The sequence below is a fragment of the Lissotriton helveticus genome, chromosome 3_1 (assembly GCF_964261635.1).
Source record: "Lissotriton helveticus chromosome 3_1, aLisHel1.1, whole genome shotgun sequence".
NCBI classification, from domain to species: domain Eukaryota; kingdom Metazoa; phylum Chordata; class Amphibia; order Caudata; family Salamandridae; genus Lissotriton; species Lissotriton helveticus.
The window spans coordinates 1744117979-1744137579 of NC_136061.1; the positions used below are offsets into that span (position 1 = coordinate 1744117979).

At 46.5% G+C, this 19601-nt stretch overlaps 1 protein-coding gene across 2 annotated transcripts in view; it reads right to left on the reverse strand.

Moving 5' to 3' along the window:
• PTPRU (protein tyrosine phosphatase receptor type U) overlaps positions 1–19601 on the reverse strand; it is an 870052-nt gene that overhangs the window by 395824 nt on the left and 454627 nt on the right. For both annotated transcript variants that reach the window (XM_078682521.1, XM_078682520.1), the window contains exon 7: positions 4434–4727. In XM_078682521.1, the coding sequence (XP_078538647.1) occupies positions 4434–4727 (294 nt within the window). The remainder of the gene's footprint in view (positions 1–4433; positions 4728–19601) is intronic.

The window sequence follows — 19601 nt, forward strand, 5'->3', positions numbered from 1 at the left end:
AAACTTACACACAGGAACTGCCATTGGGAGTGCTGGCACAGGGATGGGCGGTGCAAACTGCAGTGGCCTCCTGAACAGGGCCCTGGCACTTACATTTTTTTTGTTTTACAAATTAAGCACTAGTGCAGCTAGTGGTGTCTCTGGCCTGGCAGTGGAACATAAAAGCTCATGACACGAGGAATGTGTGTCACTCGCCGTCCTCCAGGGAAATCCACTCTTCCATTCCCACGCTCGCACAAGCACACAGAGCACCTTTGCTCCGGCACTGGGCGCGCACATGATAGCGGCTGCCTTTACCCATCTCAGCCACCTTCAGCCTCAGGAGGACCTAAGGCGGAGTTGGAGTCGAACCTAGAAAGTTACCCAGTGACAGTGGCAACCCTACAGCAACATTGTCAGCGTATTGTGCGCCTGCGTCCAGTTTGTAAAACTGTTGATCTGTTTGTTCCATTTACTTCACACTCCACGAGCTGTCCGTGGGCCAGGCCTCTGGGATTTGTGGCCTGGTATGAAGTGGTACACACTGCTCCTCAAGAAAGAATTTGGAATAAATGCAATGTCAGTCAGTGATGGAATTATAATGTGTATAAAACCTAATCGTCATTTGTGTCCTGCAATGACCGAACACACAATATGTCCTTAAACTTAAAGCGCTTTACACAGATTGCAGCAAACCTACTATCCCAAAGTTTTCACATCTTTCCGAGAGACAAATACCGTCCACTTGTTAACATTTTAATTTTGTGCAAAGGTCTGGGCATGATACTGAACTAAAACTTTGTACAAAATAATCTGTTTTTATTTTTAACATTGCCTCAAAGGCTAGCATGCATGTGCACAGGAATGTATACTGTCTATGCAGAGAAAACTCGGGCCTACCTTTGAAAGGTTACTAGTAACACCTGCTGGTGCAGTCTGTGATTATACTGCCTTCTAGGCATTCATTGCAAAGTCAGATCGACCACTGTCGATCTGACCACTCCCTGAGTCCACAACCGCATCCAGGGAGGATACGCTAATTTTGTCATCACTCAGTGCTATACAGCAGGGGAATTCTAAGTTGGTAAGCCCGACATATTACAACCTCATGCATTTTTCCAAACTATTCAAAATGCCTTGATAGTCATAGTTTAGGCCGCACCCTTAATTGAGTTGGCCACGCCCCTTTAAAAGGTGTGCCTGGCCCCTTTTAGAGACCCCCAATGTTATCATCCCGCTTAAAGTCCTGGGCTTCTTACATCAAGGGCTCCCACGTGCTTGATGCTTTTCTAGATTCTTATACCGTATATTTTTCAGTCATCCTGTACTTGTGTCCACAAATAATCTTTGATAAAAAAAAAACGTTTTACACCTGGACATCGCCCATGGGTGGCGTTAGAATGACCAATGATGAACTGGCCGTGTCATGCCAGAGGGCTCCCAGGATAGGTAAAGTGGAACTGAAAGTCATTGCAACGGTTCAGATCATAAGCCAGGTAGGTTTCCACATGTGAGCTCCAGTTCCGGATAGGATCCCTAATAAATTATATAAGGCAAATCCATAAGTCTGGGGTCCATAAATTAATCTCTTGTCAAATGCAATGCTTTCTGGTAAGGACATCCCAGTATCTGGGAAATTAACGTAGATCATGCGGATTTTCAAGAAGGGGGGATCGGAGCAATCCTAGGAATTATAGGCCATCAGCCTGATCGACTCCTTGCATAAGATTTTTTTGCAAAATGGTACACCTGATCATCTCCAGGAGTGTTTTGTCAGATTTGGAGGTCGGTTTTAAAAGCAATATCGGCACCATCGACCAGGTCTTTTGATTTATTTGCATATTTTGGAAGGCAGTATTAATCAACAAAAGGCAAACTTCTTGTTGCCTTTGTTGATTTACAGGCTGCTTTTGACTTGGTTCCTAGCAGTAAGCTTTGGGGGGTACTGGAAACAATGGGCATTCTCGTACTTTTTTGGGACCTCTTGATGCGATTGCACCCGGATAATTTTGCCCAAGTACGATGGTCGGGGGGTGATGGGCAACGGACTGAGCCCATTAGGGTTAACCGTTGAGTCAGGCAGAGGTGTGTTCTCGCCCCTACACTGTTTATATTATATATCAAAAGGGTAGTAGATTATTTGAACAGGGATGGGTGTGATGAACCAAAAGTCAGGGGAGGAGGTTGCTGGCACTCCTCTGCGCTTACGAAACCCTATTGAGCTGATAATCATCCCAGGGTCTTCAACAGCTGCTATACAATTTATTATTATTTTTGCGATGAGCAGGAGTTGGAGTTTAACCGCTCCAAGACACAATTTATGGTTTTTAGCTATCGAGAAGAGAAGCATCGTAAGTGACGCATGTTAGTAAGCAAAACCCCATTCATCTGGTGAAAAAATGTGATTATCTAGGTGCAAGATTGACGTCCAATCTGAATTGAACACCCAACTTGAAAAGACACATGTCATTAATTCGGCAGACAGCAAGCATAGCTAAGATCTACAGACGGATATTGTCCAGAAGGGTCGCACGAGCCATGGAGCTTTATAACATCAAGGCTGTGGGGGCTGTATTGTATGGGGCCATACTGTCTGGATGAATGTACTACTAGCGTTTCAACAATTGAACTCTGGTTTATTAGATCCCTCTCGAATTTTCCTGTGAGTACTCCTCTGACCTCTGTTTATTTGGACTTGGCCCAAAGAAGGGTATCCCAAAAATCTAAATGTAGAATCTAAACTTTCTGGCACCATTTGTGATCTTCGCAAGCACTCAAACTTTATCGGGTGGGTCTAAGAGATCTTATGGTATCTGCATGTGTTGCAAAAAATTCTTGATCAATGTCCATAAAGCTGTGGAAACTGTGACTCGTGCAAGGTAACAGTTTAATTGGAATATATAGACACCAAACATTGCCCAAGATACAAACCATCAATTGAGGATAACACTCCTTCTCCTGAACGAAAACTGTTTCTCGAATTTAGGTCTAGAACTCTTCCCATTAAAACGTTCTGTAGCATTTGGCAAGTGAATAAAATAGCTGACAATGTTTGCCCTGAATGCCTAGGGGGCCTGAAACACCGATCCACATTTGATTTTCCCGTCCATGTTATCTTAACCTATGGGCAAAGTGGATAGCCCCCTATGCAGGAACATGGGCACTAGACGCCACTTAGAAGCCTATAGATTACTAAGCAGTGACACGAGTAGAGTAGTGTTTTTTGTATGGCTAAATTCTTGATGGCTTTTTCGATTAGGCCCTCTAAGTGCTCACAAAGGAGACCAATTGATAATTATGTTTAAAAGTCATATGTGGGAACAAGGAGTGTGCAGTACCTGTGAATATGTCCCTGCATACACGTCCCCTAGGAGTTGAAATGAATCGGTACAATAAACTGGGGATTGTGAAATAACCAGTGTTCCTTCCCGGCTCATCAATTGTCTTACGTTGTAATTGTGTGGGCCATCTTGTATAGAAATCATTCAAAGTATGCCGCTTCTGTTTCCATGGATTTTATCAATTCCTTTTGTAAGGCATCTATCCTCTTAAAGCAATGAGTTGGATGGATGTAATTCTCTGATATGGGTCTAACCTTTCTAATTACACCTCTTTTTGTGGTTTATGGCAAACTTATGATGCAAATGCAGGTTTACTTTACGCTGAGATAATTTTAATGTTTGTTTTTATTGCTTTTTAGTGGTTCAAACGTGTTAGAACAAGGCCCTGGGGATTGCAAAGCTATTTGTTTTCCTCCTGAGTTCATTGATTGAAACAAGTTGTAATCGCATGGGTCACTTTATGTAGAGCTAATCAAAGTGTGCTGCTTTTGTCTTTAATGGACTTTATATATACTTTGACTGAAAGGCGTGCATTATTGATCAAAAGATTTTGTATCTGCATGGATCACTTTATATTGAAATTATTTATTGTATGTGCTGTTCGAAAGGCTTGTGCCAAGAATTGATGCAAACTGTAATTGCACAGCCCATTTTTTATTGAGACAACATATTGTATGCTGGTACTGTTTTCCACGGACTTACTATGCATTCTGGCGTGTGCCCCTTTTTACCCATGAGTTGGATCACCTTAAGGTATAGGCCAGGAATAGAGCATCTCTAGTGCACTTTTATTCTGTTGCTAACACGATCTGACTTTAATCTTTTTGTGTGGTTGCCTGCAAAGCTTTTTTTCTTGTTACACACTTGCATTTGCGATTCATTTTATTATGTTTGTATGTACATTTTTGTCTAAAATTAATTTATGATGTACTTTTATGATCTTTGTGATCGAAATAAAGTTTATACTGATGGTGTTTCCACATATGTACAACCACAGGACATCACAAGGGCTATGGAGACGCAGTGTTGCCCATAGTGAGACTGGTTCCAATGCACTACCCAACACAAACACCTTACACATATACACAGCACATAGATAGCAATCAAGCCTACCTGCACACTTGGTCCTGCTAACCAAGGGTGGTCCTGGCCGTCCAGTGCCCCCTTCGCCTGGCCGGGTCAGCAGCACGCTGATCTCGTACTCCGAGTCCGGATCCAGGTGCCACAGTTTGTAGGTCTGCATGTTGACCACATGGATCTCGGACCATGCCCCTGACGTCAGCCGGTACTCGATCTCCTTGCGCACGATTGGCCCATCGCCGGTGATGGAATTGGTGTTGAGCTGAATGATCAGGTAGGTGGAGCCGGCGCGGAGCAGCTGTGGGGGAGCTATGGGGGTCGGTGGTTCTGAAAGAGGTCAAAGGGGAGGTTAGGTCTAACACTGTGATGTCATACACTGTATAAACCAATAGATGTTAACTGTAACCACACAATTAGAATTAGGATTGGTGCAGCTCTGGATGTTTCAAACACAGAATTCATTTGGTTTCTCATTTTTCAGCCACCGTCGAGGATTCATTTCCTCGGCTTGAATAAATATTATGCTCCTGCTGTTCTGACATTTTGATGTTCTTTATTTACAGTTTAAGCCGTGTCTCTCTGCCCTCCTAATTCATTTTCCATCTCCATTACCCTTTTCTGTTTCCTGTACACATTAACCTATCAACAGTCTGCACAGCGACAAAAGAGCGTCCTGTCCTCACCCAGAGAACTTTCATGAGAATGGAAAGTATCAGTAAGTACAGCTCGTCCTCGCCTACAGCACTCTGCTTCACTTCAAGGTTAAGGGAAGACGCCAGTCCCCAGCACCGTGATTGGAGGACCCTTCCAAACCTCATATACAGCCAGTGCTTAATTTGTAAAATAATAAGTCCCAGGGCCCTGACCAGGCGGCCACTGCAGCTTGCACCACCCATTGCTGCGTCATGGCTGCCAATGACGGTCACACAACTACTAACCATCTCCCTTGCCTGCATGTGCGGCAGTTCAGGTTGATCGAGGTCCCCAAAGCTAAAGGAATGATTGAGGAAGCAGGCATTAGTCATAGGGTCTCGCCTAACAGCATGCATGCGCTGCTTGGAAAAGACCTTTAGCCATCGATGCAGCTTTTGCCCTAAAAACGTGCATGCGTTCCATTGCCTTGAATGGCAACACGTGCACGTCTGGCGATTCCATTGCGGGAGCGAGCTTGACACCATATGTTTGTAATTAACTTACAAACACATGGTGCCCCTGACTCACTCCCGCAAGGGAAACGCTTTTTGTGCTCTTGCACTCCCCCACCCCTCCCACTTGTAGCGCGAGGCGCTCGCTTGTTAATAGTGGGAGGGGAGTCTGACATTGAGCACCACTTATAATCGCATTTGTCAGCCATAGCGTTGCTTCTGGGCAGGGTAGTTTTCTTTGCTGTTGATGATTTTGTTTTCTCCTCCTCCCCTCTTGTCCGAGTTCAGGGAGATGCCAAGCTTGGTAGGTGGGCGTGTGCGGCGCTCCTTCCTGTCTTCACTGTGAATGAATGGAAACCTGCCGTGGACAGAGTAGGTGTCACCCCAGAGGAACAGCAGGTTTGCAAGTTCAGCACAGGCCGGAGGCGTTAAAATCTTACGCCCAATCTCTGGGCGGGGTTGCCTTTTGTTGCGGTTTGACTGCTGACCTTTTGATTATATAAAAAAAAATCAAAAATACAAATCAGTGTAATTTGAAAAGCTTTTGAAGACATATATGTGCTTGCCCTGGAAACTTGGAGGGGTGAGCTGGAGATAGACTGGTCCCTCTGTGACCCGACATCAAGCCCGTCTCCAACTCTCCCCTCCTGCCATGAGAAGTGAAATGGTGCTCGGAATGGTCTGCGCTTTGCTGTTTCTGTCAGTTTATAGGTATGGGGTTAAAGGACAGTATAGCTTTCCTAAAATTAAATACATGAAATCCACAGGCCTACTTTTCTGCCTAGCTTCTAAGTTCTAGGCCCTGCAGGTTGCATAGCCAGAGCAAATCAGTGTCTGGGCACCGGGTGCTTCGGGGTCTGGAACCAGCGCTTCACTTAGTGTCGGCCTGTCCCCTCTTACAGTCTCTTGCAAGAGTTCATTCACGGCGCGCTCCTTTAGAAGTTGGTGTTTGAAACGTCGGTTTGTTTATTAGGCCTTGATGGACCTGCTCCACTAGAGACGGGGGATAGATACTACAGCGCCCAAACGCAGGGAGGAGGTCCGAACTGATCATGTATTTTGTGGTCATAAAAATCACTCACGGAGCACCGGGGTCGAGTCACTGATGGCGACAACAACACAGTTTCAGTTTAGCTGGTTAACAAGAAGACCTCATGGATTACCCCGGACAAATAGATAAGGGCTGTTTTATGAGAATTGAAAGAGAGTAATGTAAGGAAAGGCACGGCATTTGAAAAATTGCACTGAGCAGAACAGTGTCAATCTGTCCTGTCTTCAATGCTGTGACACTACCATATTGTATCCTCCCACCCTAGAGCCAAGGCATTACATCAGCAGTGCATCTCTGTCCACACTCTGAAGGTACATAAATCTGCTGAATTCACAAGGCACACATTTCTTCTTGTATATATGCAAGAAAACCTTACTAAACCAAGCATTGGCATAGCCAATAGGTCTCGCATTTGGGACCTTATAAGTGTTTAGCCATGCAAGAGTTGGTGTTGTTGCACCAAGGATATTCTGCTGCATAACTAAATACTTATAGGGTCCAAAAAGCGAGACCTATTGGCTATGCCAATGCTTGTTTTTAATATGTATTGTATTCATAAATTATCTTGTTCTGCTCATCTCTAAATTAGATGAGCAGTGCCACCATGTGGCAGACTATCACGTGCGGTGCTGATGATTAAGTCCAGTGCAGAGCACTGGAATCAATTAAGTGCTAGTGCTGAGCACCAGAAACTACCGGCTCAAATTAAGCACTGTGTCCTGCACTGAATGTTTCCCGCATTGGTCACTCCAGAAATCCACACTCTAAAAAAAATACCCAACAAACATGACCTCAGAGCCATTCTGGGCTTCTTCGGTGGTGTGAGGCACTATACAAATGCAACAATGCAATATGCGTGCATGGATGCCCGGCAAACAATGACAGCGCCCAGCTCCACACACAAAGCTGCAGAAAACCTGAATAGACAGCAGGAGCTGTGAATTATGCGAACAGCTACCTGCAGCAGATGGAGTTGTGAAACTCGGAGGCATGCTACTTAATTAGCATACATGTACAGCTATAAATAGCTGAATTTAAGACTGTTGGGTATTCACAAAAGGATTCCTAGCACGTGTAAATACATATTATAGCTGCATAATTGTGCGCAATGACCGCATATAATGATACAGGTGTAAACTCTGTGCAAGGGGTGGGAAGTTGGCATTATTACAATGCATATTTTACCCTGTAGGTTTGTGAAAGCCCACAAACTCAAGAGTTTGTGAGCAATTTCAAATCCTGTAAATGGTAAAGAGGTTTGCTTTTGAAAAGGGCTGGACTAACTCCCTTTCCATGGCGGTAAAGGGACAAGATACCCCAAAACCTGGTTGGGAATGCAGAGGAGGGGTTCTCCTCCATTATTAAAAAAAAATGTTTTCCCTGTGCAAAAAATAAAAATGAACATTTGCACACAGGTGGAGGCTTCCCATAATTTGCACTAGTACTGTGTACGCAGTTACAGATTGTGGAAATACTACTACAAAGAAAACTCACATGGCTTTCCCAGTAAAAGAGAAATAAAGCTGCAATTAGAGCACCTGTACAGTACAGGCATGTAAGTGGGAAGGTCTGAATTCCACAAAAGTGCAAAGGTGAGTTCAAACGGGACGGATATCTCTGAACGTATTTTTGCATTTGTTTGTTAATCAGGCTGGAGGACTGTCTTTTTACCACTGATAGCTCCCTACCTCACCTGGGACACAACTATGGTGTCTTGGGTTCTATTATGAGAAAAAGAATTGGATATCTCGCTGCTGAGACTGAAGCTGGGCACTCTGGGTCATCTCAGAGGTTGGCATGTGAATCCAGATGACAGAGGTCTCCCAGCAGAGTTCCTGAAAACAAACTTTTTTTCTTTTATTGAAATTTTGTAAAGCGTATACCACATCAAGGTAATGCTAGTGCTGAACAGTTTGAATGCTCGAAATGCACTATGCAGCGTAACAGAATACAGCAGAATTAACAGATATAAGCTTACAGGTATAACTGACAAATTTACGCACTCAAGAATGCAGAGAATATCCTTAACCCCTCCCATGCTCCTGACGAGCTAAGCTCGTCATGAGCCACGGCGCTCCGGAGCTCGTCATGAGCCGTGGAACACTCGCATGCGGAGATAATTCCCTTGCTGTGCGAGCGTTCCACGGCAGGTAATGCACCTGTGACGAGCTCAGATCGTCATGAGCACAGGAGCGCCGTGCCTCATGACGAGCTCAGCTCGTCATGAGCGTGCGGGCGCTGTGCGGGCGCTGTGCGCGCCCCCCAGCGCTGCAGGGGAATAACCCCCGCAGCGAAGGGGTTAAGAAAATATGACAAAGGCTGCCCAAATTCGAGGAAGCTGCCAAAATGGTGGTGAGCCATAGCCAAACTCGGGGTTGCAGAGTGATGTGCCGTGACCCTTTGGGGAGGAGCGGGCATGATTGGCTAACTAGGGCGTGACCCCCGTAGGTACTAAAGTGCATCTGGGGTCGTTCCAACGATGTGGCAGCCCAGAGGCGACCAGCTGATCTCTTTTCCCACTCGCCACCTTGGATAGGATGCACATGGCCTCGAGGGGTGGAACCTCGTCGCATCTCCTTCAATTTGCTTTTTTTGTCCTGTACCAAGAGATTGAGACTGACAAGGGCCTGACTGCATGCGTAAGTGTAAAATGGCCTTCCCTGTCCACATGCACAGTGTGAGACTGGCTAGAGCCTGTGGTGGCCGCATGGTCCGAGGGTGCAAGAGTGAAGCACTGCTGCTTAACCCGACCCCAGCACTGCTGCTTTTGTTACTGAGGGCCGATATTGCAACACTGCAGCAAAACTGGCCCCCCAGTAACAAAACCGGCCCAACCGCTTCAAACGGGCCCCCACTGTTCCAGCCTCCTGGGGAAACGCCCGATGCCCGCTATGGCCAATCCGGCCCTGGCTATTGCCCCTTTATAATTGTAGCTCAGGGCATAGCCATGCCTTGGGTGGCTCAGCCTCTCCCTGGACTAAGGTATGCATGTTACAATATCCGCAGCGACACTGCAGTTACTGAAGGGTTTACTTAAGTCGCATTAACTTTTGGAAGCAGGTGCATGTAGTTCTCATACCCTGGGGGGCAGTCACGAGGAAGGTAATTCCTCTGTGGTCCTCAGTCCTGGTAGAGTGTGCAGGCATCTTAACACTTCGCGGACCATGCTGACCTGTCCCTTTGGGTGCAGTGGATTTCTACAGGTTCGAACCTTTCCTACCTTCACCCTGCATTAGTAACTTTACATCGAAGTAGTGCTGCCTCTGATGCACAAGCACATGGATCCATAGTAGCAGGTCAGTTTGGCGGAGGCTTTGTGGTATGTGCGATCCTTCCCAATTTTAAGGATGGGAATTGAGCTTGTGCGCACAAATAAACAATGGGCAGCCCCAAAACACAATATTCTGAAGCTTATTAAAGGTGTTACATGGCATAATGAGCTTTCTATGTATTAAGGAGTACAATCGTTCAGCGTACTGCCTGCGAAATAACTCTGCCTTGAATTGGTCACTACCCGATACAGGAATGCGTGTGTAGGAATACTGGAAAACAGCATTTACATTATTGAACGTGGCAGGGTATCATTTTAATAAAAACACTTGCAATATCAGCAAGGCCTAGCTTTATGGTTCCTCAAACCATTATTTTGGGGGACTGGCCACCTCTGGCCGTGCCATAGTTCTCTGAAAGAGCACTTTTATTAACTGCGCTCTCAGCAGGGTGTCAGCGCTGCGAGCACCTACTTGGAGGAAGAGTTGCAGTGCGGTGTAGCTTCTCACCGACTCTCAGTGGCAAGCTTGGGGCTGTAAATAATTCAGCTGCCAATTTGAATCTGGCTAAGCACCAAGACGTGGCCCATTTTTTTTCACTTTCAAGGTGACATCCAGGGGTGGACTGGCTGTAGCTGGCACCGGCCATATCTCTGGTCGGCCGCAGAGACGGGGGGATGCTTTGTGGGCGCGGGACTGATTTTCCTACAGGAGACCGGAAAGCGGGAGCAGTGCTACCTGCATCCCCCCCCCCCCCCCCCCCCCCCCCTGCTCCCAGGGACAATCTAGCAGCAACCTGCCAGGGCTGGTTGCTGTTCACAGTCCAGCCCTGGTGGCATCCAGGTTTTTTGTTTTTCACAAGTTTCGCCTTTCACAGCCGTGCCTGGTGCTGGGGTCAGAGTGCATTAGTGGGTGCAGGTGGATGCTTTCTGGCAGCAGGGAGAAAGCCTGCTAATTTCAAGCTCGGCCCGACACATTCAGGTGCATGGGTTTCTTAAGAACATTTTACAAAACAGTCTGTCTTGACAATATCACGACGTCAATTTCTCACAAACAGTATGGTAGGCTTTTTGGGGAAAAATGGCTGACCTAAGACCTTCACATTTGAGAGCTCCTCCGGCAGAGTTCTTGGGTACATTTGGGGCCACGGTAGTTCAGTGTCCAACATCTTCCCCATGAGAAGTGTATTTTTAATAATGGGAGTTACTGGCCTCTTCCCTTAGTCTCCTCAGATACCTGCCCTGCCTCCCGGTAGGAAGTGGCCTACAGACAAAGCGTATGCCCAGCATAAAGCATTTCTGTTTAGTATTACGATTATTCTGGGGGAACTTGGGTGCTGGCAGCAAGTTGAAAGGAGGTGTTAAGGGCACGGGGTTGGAGGCAGTCGTTGACATGCAGTCCACCTGCGTAAGCACACTAGGCGCAAGCTAGCGCAGGCCCTGGGGGGGGGGGGGGTATAAATGAGGGGTGTCCGTAGGAGGTATCCTAGCAGGCAGACGGGCCCTTTGCACAGGAGTATCCCATTAGGGTGATGGGTGTAAGACTTGCCTGAGGTAGGTATCCTAGCAGGTAAACAGAACCCTTGTACATGAGTACCCCAGTAGGGGAGGACGGGGGTCCTCCCCTAAGGAGGGATCCACCCATGTACATTTTATTGGACAAGGAGTAAGAGGAAGGGACACTGTGATCAGTCATGATCTCACTCGCAAAAGTACTTTGCAGGATGCACAGGAATAATGTTTAGTTATGGTTAGGTGAATGCCATGTATTAGTGTCTCTGTTAAGGCTAGGTAATAATCCTTGTAAATGAAAATGTACAATTCTGGATTACTGTGCATAAATAAAACGCAGGTGTGTTTTGTGTATATGTGTGAATAAATATGGCTTGGGATTGTATGACCCATAACCCAAAGAAAGAACTTGTTTTGGTTTCTTGTCTGTGACATGGGTTTGTTAGGACAGGAGAGTCTGGGGATCGAAAAAGGCTTCCCCTTTTGATGGCATCAGAGACAGGCTTCCCCTGTTGATGACACCAGAAGCAGGGATTTCTTGCTGAAGACATCACAAAGTGGCTTTCAGCTAATGACACCACAAACAAGCAAGGTTTCAAATATTTACACCATAAAACTGCATTCTCCACTAATGAGATTACAAACTGGGTTAACGCGACTGACACCACAAACCAGCTTTCTCCCCTGATGACATCACAAACTGGGTTTACGCTATTGACACCTCAAACCAGCTTTCTCCCCTGATGACATCACAAACTGGGTTTACGCTATTGACACCACAAACCAGCTTTCTCCCCTGATGACATCACAAACTGGGTTTACACTATTGACGCCAGAAACCAGCTTTCTCCCCTATGACATCACAAACTGGGTTTACGCTATTGACACCACAAACCAGCTTTCTCCCCGATGACATCACAAACTGGGTTTACGCTATTGACACCACAAACCAGCTTTCTCCACTGATGGCATCGCAAACTGGGTTTCCCTGCAGATCATACCAGTTACCCTTCTGATGAAACCAGAACCAGGCACTTATTGCTGATGACACTAAAAACAGGCTTTCCACTAATGATGCCATATAAACAGGTTTTTCGCTACTGACACCACAAACCAGCTCTTTCCGCTGAGGACATGCAACTGTATTTCTCTGCTGATGTCACATACGTGCTTGATAGCATCACAGGCCTGCTTTTTTGACTGAAGACATCGCAAACAGGCTTCCTGTTAATGACACCACTAATCCACTCTCTCACTGATGATAGCAGGCTTTTTCAGCCAATGACATTCACAAAGTCTTTCTCCTTTGATGACATACACCAGTATTAACTATTGATGTCGCAAAAGTGCCTAATAATACCACAACATATCTACTCCAGTAAAGACATCACAAACAGGTTTTACACAAATAACACCACAAGCCAGCCTTTTCCACGAATGTTGTCGGAAACAGGCTTTCTGGAGGGATGACGTCATGCACCGGAATTCTCTGCTCTGGTCCCAAACACGCTTTCAGCTAATGAACCTCACAAACTGGCCTTTTCCATTGATGACATCACAAACAGACGGTCAACGCCATGTCAAGCTCTTTTCTCCACCAATGACATCACAAGGAGAAATTATGGCATACTGGCTTTTTTTTACCGATGAAATCATTAACAGGGTTCCAACTATATCACAAGCTAGCTTTCTCCAACGATTACTTCACACAAAGGCTTTCCATGGTGGGCACATCAAGCTGAAAATGGGAGAGAGAAGCCTAGCGCATTGGCAAGAGTCTGAAGGAAGATGGACAACTGGAGGGCTGAGGGTCAGATGGTCATAAGGCCAACGGCCATCAGAGAGTGGATCCATGCAATGTTTCAAGCTGAGCGGGGAGTCGACGCGTATGGATGAACTTCACCTAAGAAAACTCTAGGCTTCGTGGCTGTCACAGGGTTACCAATTGCTTCATCTGTGCAGGTGGTGTCCATCGACACTCATTTTTGGGAACCAGGAGTTTATTTTGATCATAGGACTTTGGACAAAAGTAAGACACAGAAAGGTAGAAGAGGGGGAAATGAGGAAGAGAAATATAGGAAACAGTGGTAAGGAGGTGGCATGGATGAAAAAACCTGCAATATATAGCTAAAGAGAAAAGGAGTGTAAGAGGGTGCAAGAAAGAGGAATGGAGGTGGAATCGAGACTAGGCAGCCTTGGTATTTGGTGACCATGACTTTTGGTTGCCCTGGCTCTTAAGGAGAACATTAAGCTCCTGCACGTTAGTTTTTTTTTTTTTTTTAGATTTATTAATTTATGGATCTACATTAAATTAAGCACAGGGTTACACAACCTGCAACTGTAACTCTGAAATTGCAGGTTCAAAGCTGGTCAACATTATAGGTGAGAAGCTGCTGCTGGTGGACAGCAAGAGGCACTAGAAATGGTGAGTAACCTCACTTCCCACAAGAGAAACAAGCGGACGCTGGTGGGGACGGTGAGGAGGTGAAACTAGTTAGAGTAGATGAAGGGTATTAAGTGGGCCGGATCTCTCCGGGTCATAGACCCGCTAGTATTCAAAAACAGACATCGAAAAAGCTCCATATCAGGCCCTATATTTATGTCCTTAACTTTACGGCCAAAAAAAACCACTGACTGACTCCCGAACAATGAATGTAAATAAAGATAAGGTAATCCATGTAGTGATCTAGTCTGCTTATATTTCACATGTTTAACATTCTTCAGATTGCAAGTTTAAGTAAGATATTTCTGGGATACTTTGAACTGAGTCGCCTCCAGGTGTTTAAAATGGACCCAAATTGACAGCTCTGGATTTGGGGCTGAAGGCAGTGCGTGTTTGTTGCAGTGCCTTTCTGTGTGTCAAAAAGGTGTTCAGAATACATGTTCATCCAATCCTTGGCCCCTCTGCAGAACTTACAGGATAATGTTAATGTATTCCAGTTGCAATTTGGATTCTGTGCAAATATACGTGAAAGAGGCACAAACATGTCAAATTATTGACTAGGTGACAGTAAAAAAAACATGTAGTGTTTACCGGTGAATGAATGTTTGGGGGTGATGAAGTGAAGGAGATGCAAGGAAGTGCATTCAAGAAAGTGAAAGAACAGTGCTGAAAGGAAAGAGTTGAGGTGTAAGATATACAGATGGATGAGATGTCGAGAGAAAAAGGACATACCAGGTTAACAGAGTGAACATAGCAGAAGTGATTGAGACACTCCGAAGAACAATACCCCTTCAACGGGCCTCAGGATTGTTTAATTCACAGTCTCATAATTTAATAATTTTAATATTTTCAATATTATTTGCAATAAAATAATTGCTGTTACTCATTTATCTTCACCAGCTAACTATCACTGACAAAGCCACCAGTCATGGCTGGTTTTAGTATGTCAGTTGTTGTGTCCTATCCAGATGCATTAAGAGAAACCTCAGAGAGGAACAAAAATACTGGTCGGGTGGCACATTGAGGGAATGACCGAAATGGAGGGGCAGATTTATTAAGCAGCAACTGCCCTTGCGTCATGCAATGAGGCGCAAGGGCAACGCAACCACTAAGTAAGATTTATCAAGCCACACGAGGCCAATTGGTGTGACCCTGCGGGGCTTAATAAGTCTAGAGTAATGCAACGCAGCGCACATCGATGCGTCATGTTACTCTGCCCCAGGGAGGCTTTCACACGCATCCACCCATGGATTTTGGTGCATTCCCCAGTTTACCAATAATGGTAAACTTGGGAATGCGTCAAAATGCTACGCCTCCTCAGGTGAGGTATAACAAGGAGAAATATCTTTATTTCTCCTTGTTTTTCCTATTTCTATGTGTGCTGCAGAAGAAAAAGAAAAATGCCTCGTTTTTTTTTGTGTGCAAGAAGATGCCCTATTCTGCACAAAAACAATCCTGTTTACCATGCAGGCTCCCTTGCACCATGGTGTAAGGGTGACTGCATTGGCGCTACACAGCACATTGTTCGCCAACGCAAGCGAAATATGGGAATGCGCTATATAATGTTTTTTCAAAAGCAGCGCATTCCTGCCCTTTCCCTATCACGCAGCACAGTAACTGTAGCTGTGTGATTTTTTAAAAATAATTGTGTCATTTTGTTTAAGCCACGCCCCCTTGATAGACCCCCACTTTTTTCAAAGTACTGAAAACTCTGAGTAGACGCGCATGTTATGTTATGTTATGTTGTCTTGTAAAGCGCATGGCTACCCCAGCAATGGGGCGTCCCAGCGCTGTAGACCACTGGGGAACCCGTCCTGGCTTTCCCTGTGAGATGATCCCTGCTGGGTATCTCCAAGGTGAAACCAGGCATCCCCGGTGTATGTGGGGGGCAGTTGTGGAGATGAGGCAAGCTAATGCCCAGAGTTGCCGAGTGTGATCCCTGGTTAGAGTAGGCACCGAGAGAGAATTATCGAGTCAGCTGACCCTGGTCCACGACCCTGCCGCGTCGGGAATTAAACCCTGGTCCTGGGCCGTCCTCTGCTTCCGGGTCTGCCGCCTCTAACCAGCGAGCCACACCACTCCACATGTGCTTTCACTAGGCGAAGCTGGCACTGGTGATAAGTGGGATAAGCTTCCACTGATGAGCACCAAGAGGAACACACCCTAGAGTGACACACTGCGGGACTGGCACTGCTGGGTACATCTCTATACTGCAGTTACCTCTAGCTAGCCATTTCACCAGCAGCAAATCCACTCCCTATTACTCAATACCTGGAGACGGTTATTTTATTTATTTGATAAGTTTTATATAGCGCTGGCTAGACCCGGGAGGGGGGTATCAGAGCGCTTTACATGAGGTTAAACAGTGTTACATCGTTACATCAGTTACTATTATATCCGTTACTAGAGCATTAAATAACATAGAAAACAAGACCAATGCAATGGAGCAAGGAGGGTAATGGGGGAAAAAGTAAAGGGGTTTTGAATGCAGATCAGGTCTCAGCAGGAAAGCCATGGGGTAAAGTCCTAGCAGGGGACACCAAAAAAAGTCAGAGTCAAACCAACCAGTGGTGTTCCCGTGATCACTCACATCAGAGCCGGACTCCCTCACAGCGTCGGGTAGCAATTAGAGATGGAACGGGTCCGAATGAGGAGGCGAAAAGAGTGCCTCACCAAGATCAAGAAATGAGAGGGGTGAAAGTGTTTCAAAAAAGGGTTATATTTCAGACTTCGCCTTCAGGGGGCGCTGACGCGCCGCAGGCATGACCAAAACACAGGGTGGAGGGGGCATTTAAACCTGGCAGAAGGACAGGAAGATCCAGAGTACCCGGTCATTAAGAGCCGAAATTAAAATCTTCGACTTCCCCGAGCAGGAACAATAGAGGGACTCCGTTAATGCTTGTTAATCCTGCCGAAATCCAATCCCCGCGCCCGTGGGGGGTCACGGGCGGGCACACAGACTCGTTCTCTGGGCCTCAGTCTCTCTGAGCAGCGAGTCTGGTTCTGAAACTGAAAATTACCAACCGGGCATCGGGGTCCGGCCCCTGCTGGGGCTCCGTCCGTCAAAGCGGATTAATTCCAACGGGCTTTGTTTCCCGCCGGGTCGCTGTTCTCCTTTCTCCAGCGTGAAACACATTAATTACTTGCCGTCTCCGGCATAAACAATAAAAGAAAAAAAATGAGGGGCGTTGGAAAGAGGGCAAGAAAGAAGAAAAGAAGGAACGAGATGGAAAGCGAGAGAGCGTGTGATGAGTAGCAAGGGGCAAGAGAAGGCAACAGACGAGAGAGAGGAACCGGTGAAAGGCAGGAGGGGGGCTCAAAAACAGCAAGGTTACAGGGCAGAGTGAGGGTGGGAAAATAAAGCAATAAAGTTAAGAAGGCAATAGACCTAAAGAAAAGAATGAGTAAGGAGGAGAGTATGAAAGTAAGCGCTGGTACCCACTATTTTTACAGGGTGGACGCTGTCGAACCTGGGCCCCAATGAAATATACTGAACTCTTCTTGTGTCATTTTCAGACACCAGGACACTTTCAGCAGCTTGCACATTGTCTGCTTTCCTTGGTGCAGGTGGTGAGGTGCCCTAGTTATTTTAAAATCCAGCTGGGCCCGAAACAAAGGCCAAAGTTAAGGGACCATCAGGACTCCGTGTGCTCGAGTATTCTGGCTGGGAGCAATCTAGAATCTCGCACTTTGAGGCAATGGAGGGGAAACAAAGGCACACAGCTTTGTACAAGTACAAGAAGGGCATTCATTGACATTTTTCAGTGCCTGTATCTGACATCTGCATGTACTGTCTGGACCTATCATTATTTTGTTTTATTTCTTTTATAGAGCTTCTCATCCCAATGCAGGGTGTCAGATCGCTTTACATCACGTGCACATTATACATTGACAATAAATCATATAAGCGTGTTAATCAACGTGCAGGATGTGCTTTATAAGACAGTGAGGGGTACAAGGTGTAGGGGCCACGGGTCCTTCATTGCTCACTCTCCGAAGTGCTATCACACCTATCTGTATGTGCATAATGTTTGGTTGTGTATAGGCCACTTGTGTACACGGATTGTTTGTGAAGGGTCACACAGCTACTCAGTGCTTAATTTGTGCCGTTGCTATCTGGTGCTTAGCACCGACACTTAAAGATCAGGGCTGGGTCTATGAATCATCTGCTGTGCGCACGCCGCACACCCACATTGATGATTTGTTTTTGTTCATAAATATACCTGCTTGTTCTTTATTGTACTCTCTCTGTCTCTGTGCAGCCACAGGCCCGCCCCACAGCGTGCGTGTTGTGTTCATTCATGGATCACTACTAGTATAAGTATATATCCCGCCGCCGGCCGCCGAGCCCAAGTCTCATCATACTGTGTCAGACTGTGTCAATCAACACTCACCGGCGTCTTCTCTTCACACTTGCAAGTTGTTGCGACTTGCGTGACGTCGCGAGTCAGTGCCGCCGGCCCGCCGCGGTCCGGGCCGCGACTCACAGCTCCAGCCCTGCTGCCTGCCCATGCTCCAAGGCCAAGTCCAAGAGTAAAAAATAATATTGAATTATAAATAAAAAATATATAAATAATTAAAAAATAATATGTGTGAAGTTTCATTTTTCATCATCATGGCGGGCGGCGGCCACAGAGTTGTTGACAGTTTCTGTTTTGCCAGTGGGTGGGCGGGCCGCGGAAGTTCTGTTGGTGGGGGCCAGGCTGGAGCCTGGAGGTTCTGATGGGGGTAGTGGCCATTTGCGGGCTGTGCGCGCGGTAGCGCGCGCAGATTTGTTTCACTTTGGCTCTGCCACTGCCACCAGTTGCAACTTGCAGCCACGCCCCAGCATAACCGCACTGCGCAGTTACACTGGCAGCTCCCCAAGCCACCACCACGAGTCATCCTCCATTAAGTTAGCCCGGCGGCCCGACCAACGAGTACGACGACGAGAGCTGGGCTGTTGTTCTGCTGTGCAACTATGTCTGGTGGCGTGACGGTCACCGTGCCTGGTGGCATGGCGTTGTGGCACTGCAGCCAGCCAGTACTGTGTGTGTCCTTGCCTGCCGACCGGCCCCACCACGAATAACGGTAAGAAGAAGCTACAAATTAAGCTAAGCAAAGTACTGAAGCCCTTAAAGTTTTGAGTTAAGCTGACCCGGTCGGTCAGCTTACTGATCTCCCACACTTTGTTTTATTCCGGTGGACGGAGAAAGGGTGGGGGGGGGAGGTGCCGAATATAAGTTTCATTTCAATGATAAGGGGGCAGGCAGCATTCTATTCATACACTCCAATTTCAAACTCTGTCGGGGGCCCAGGGGGGAATCCTTTAGCGTTACGCGCGCCACCGGTGTATGCACCAAGGGCTATGCCTCAAAGTCTCTGTATGAAAGCACTAGCAGTATCTCTTTTATAAACTGTCCCCCAGGAAATGTATTTTTATTAAACCTCCACAGCAGGCCTTGCCGCCTTGTATGATATATCTTACTATCAGAAAGAAACAGAAATGCACAGTCAGAGTCGGACTCCAGTCCGAACCTTTCCCGCGCAACCACAGACGCAGCGCAGCTCAGTGACCATACACAGTGGCTGCTGAGTGGCTCTCTCCGATCGGGACTGAGTGCAGTTGAGGACAAGTGGTGGGCTCTTAAGCTTTTGCCCCTCCTTCCTTATTACTTTACTCCTCTCGCCGCTCTTTCCTTGCTTGGCATCCCTCCCATAAGTTTACACTCAGTGCTTAATTTGTAAAATATGAAGTGCAGGTGCTGAAATGTTTTTCGGAGGCCACACCCACTTTTTTCAG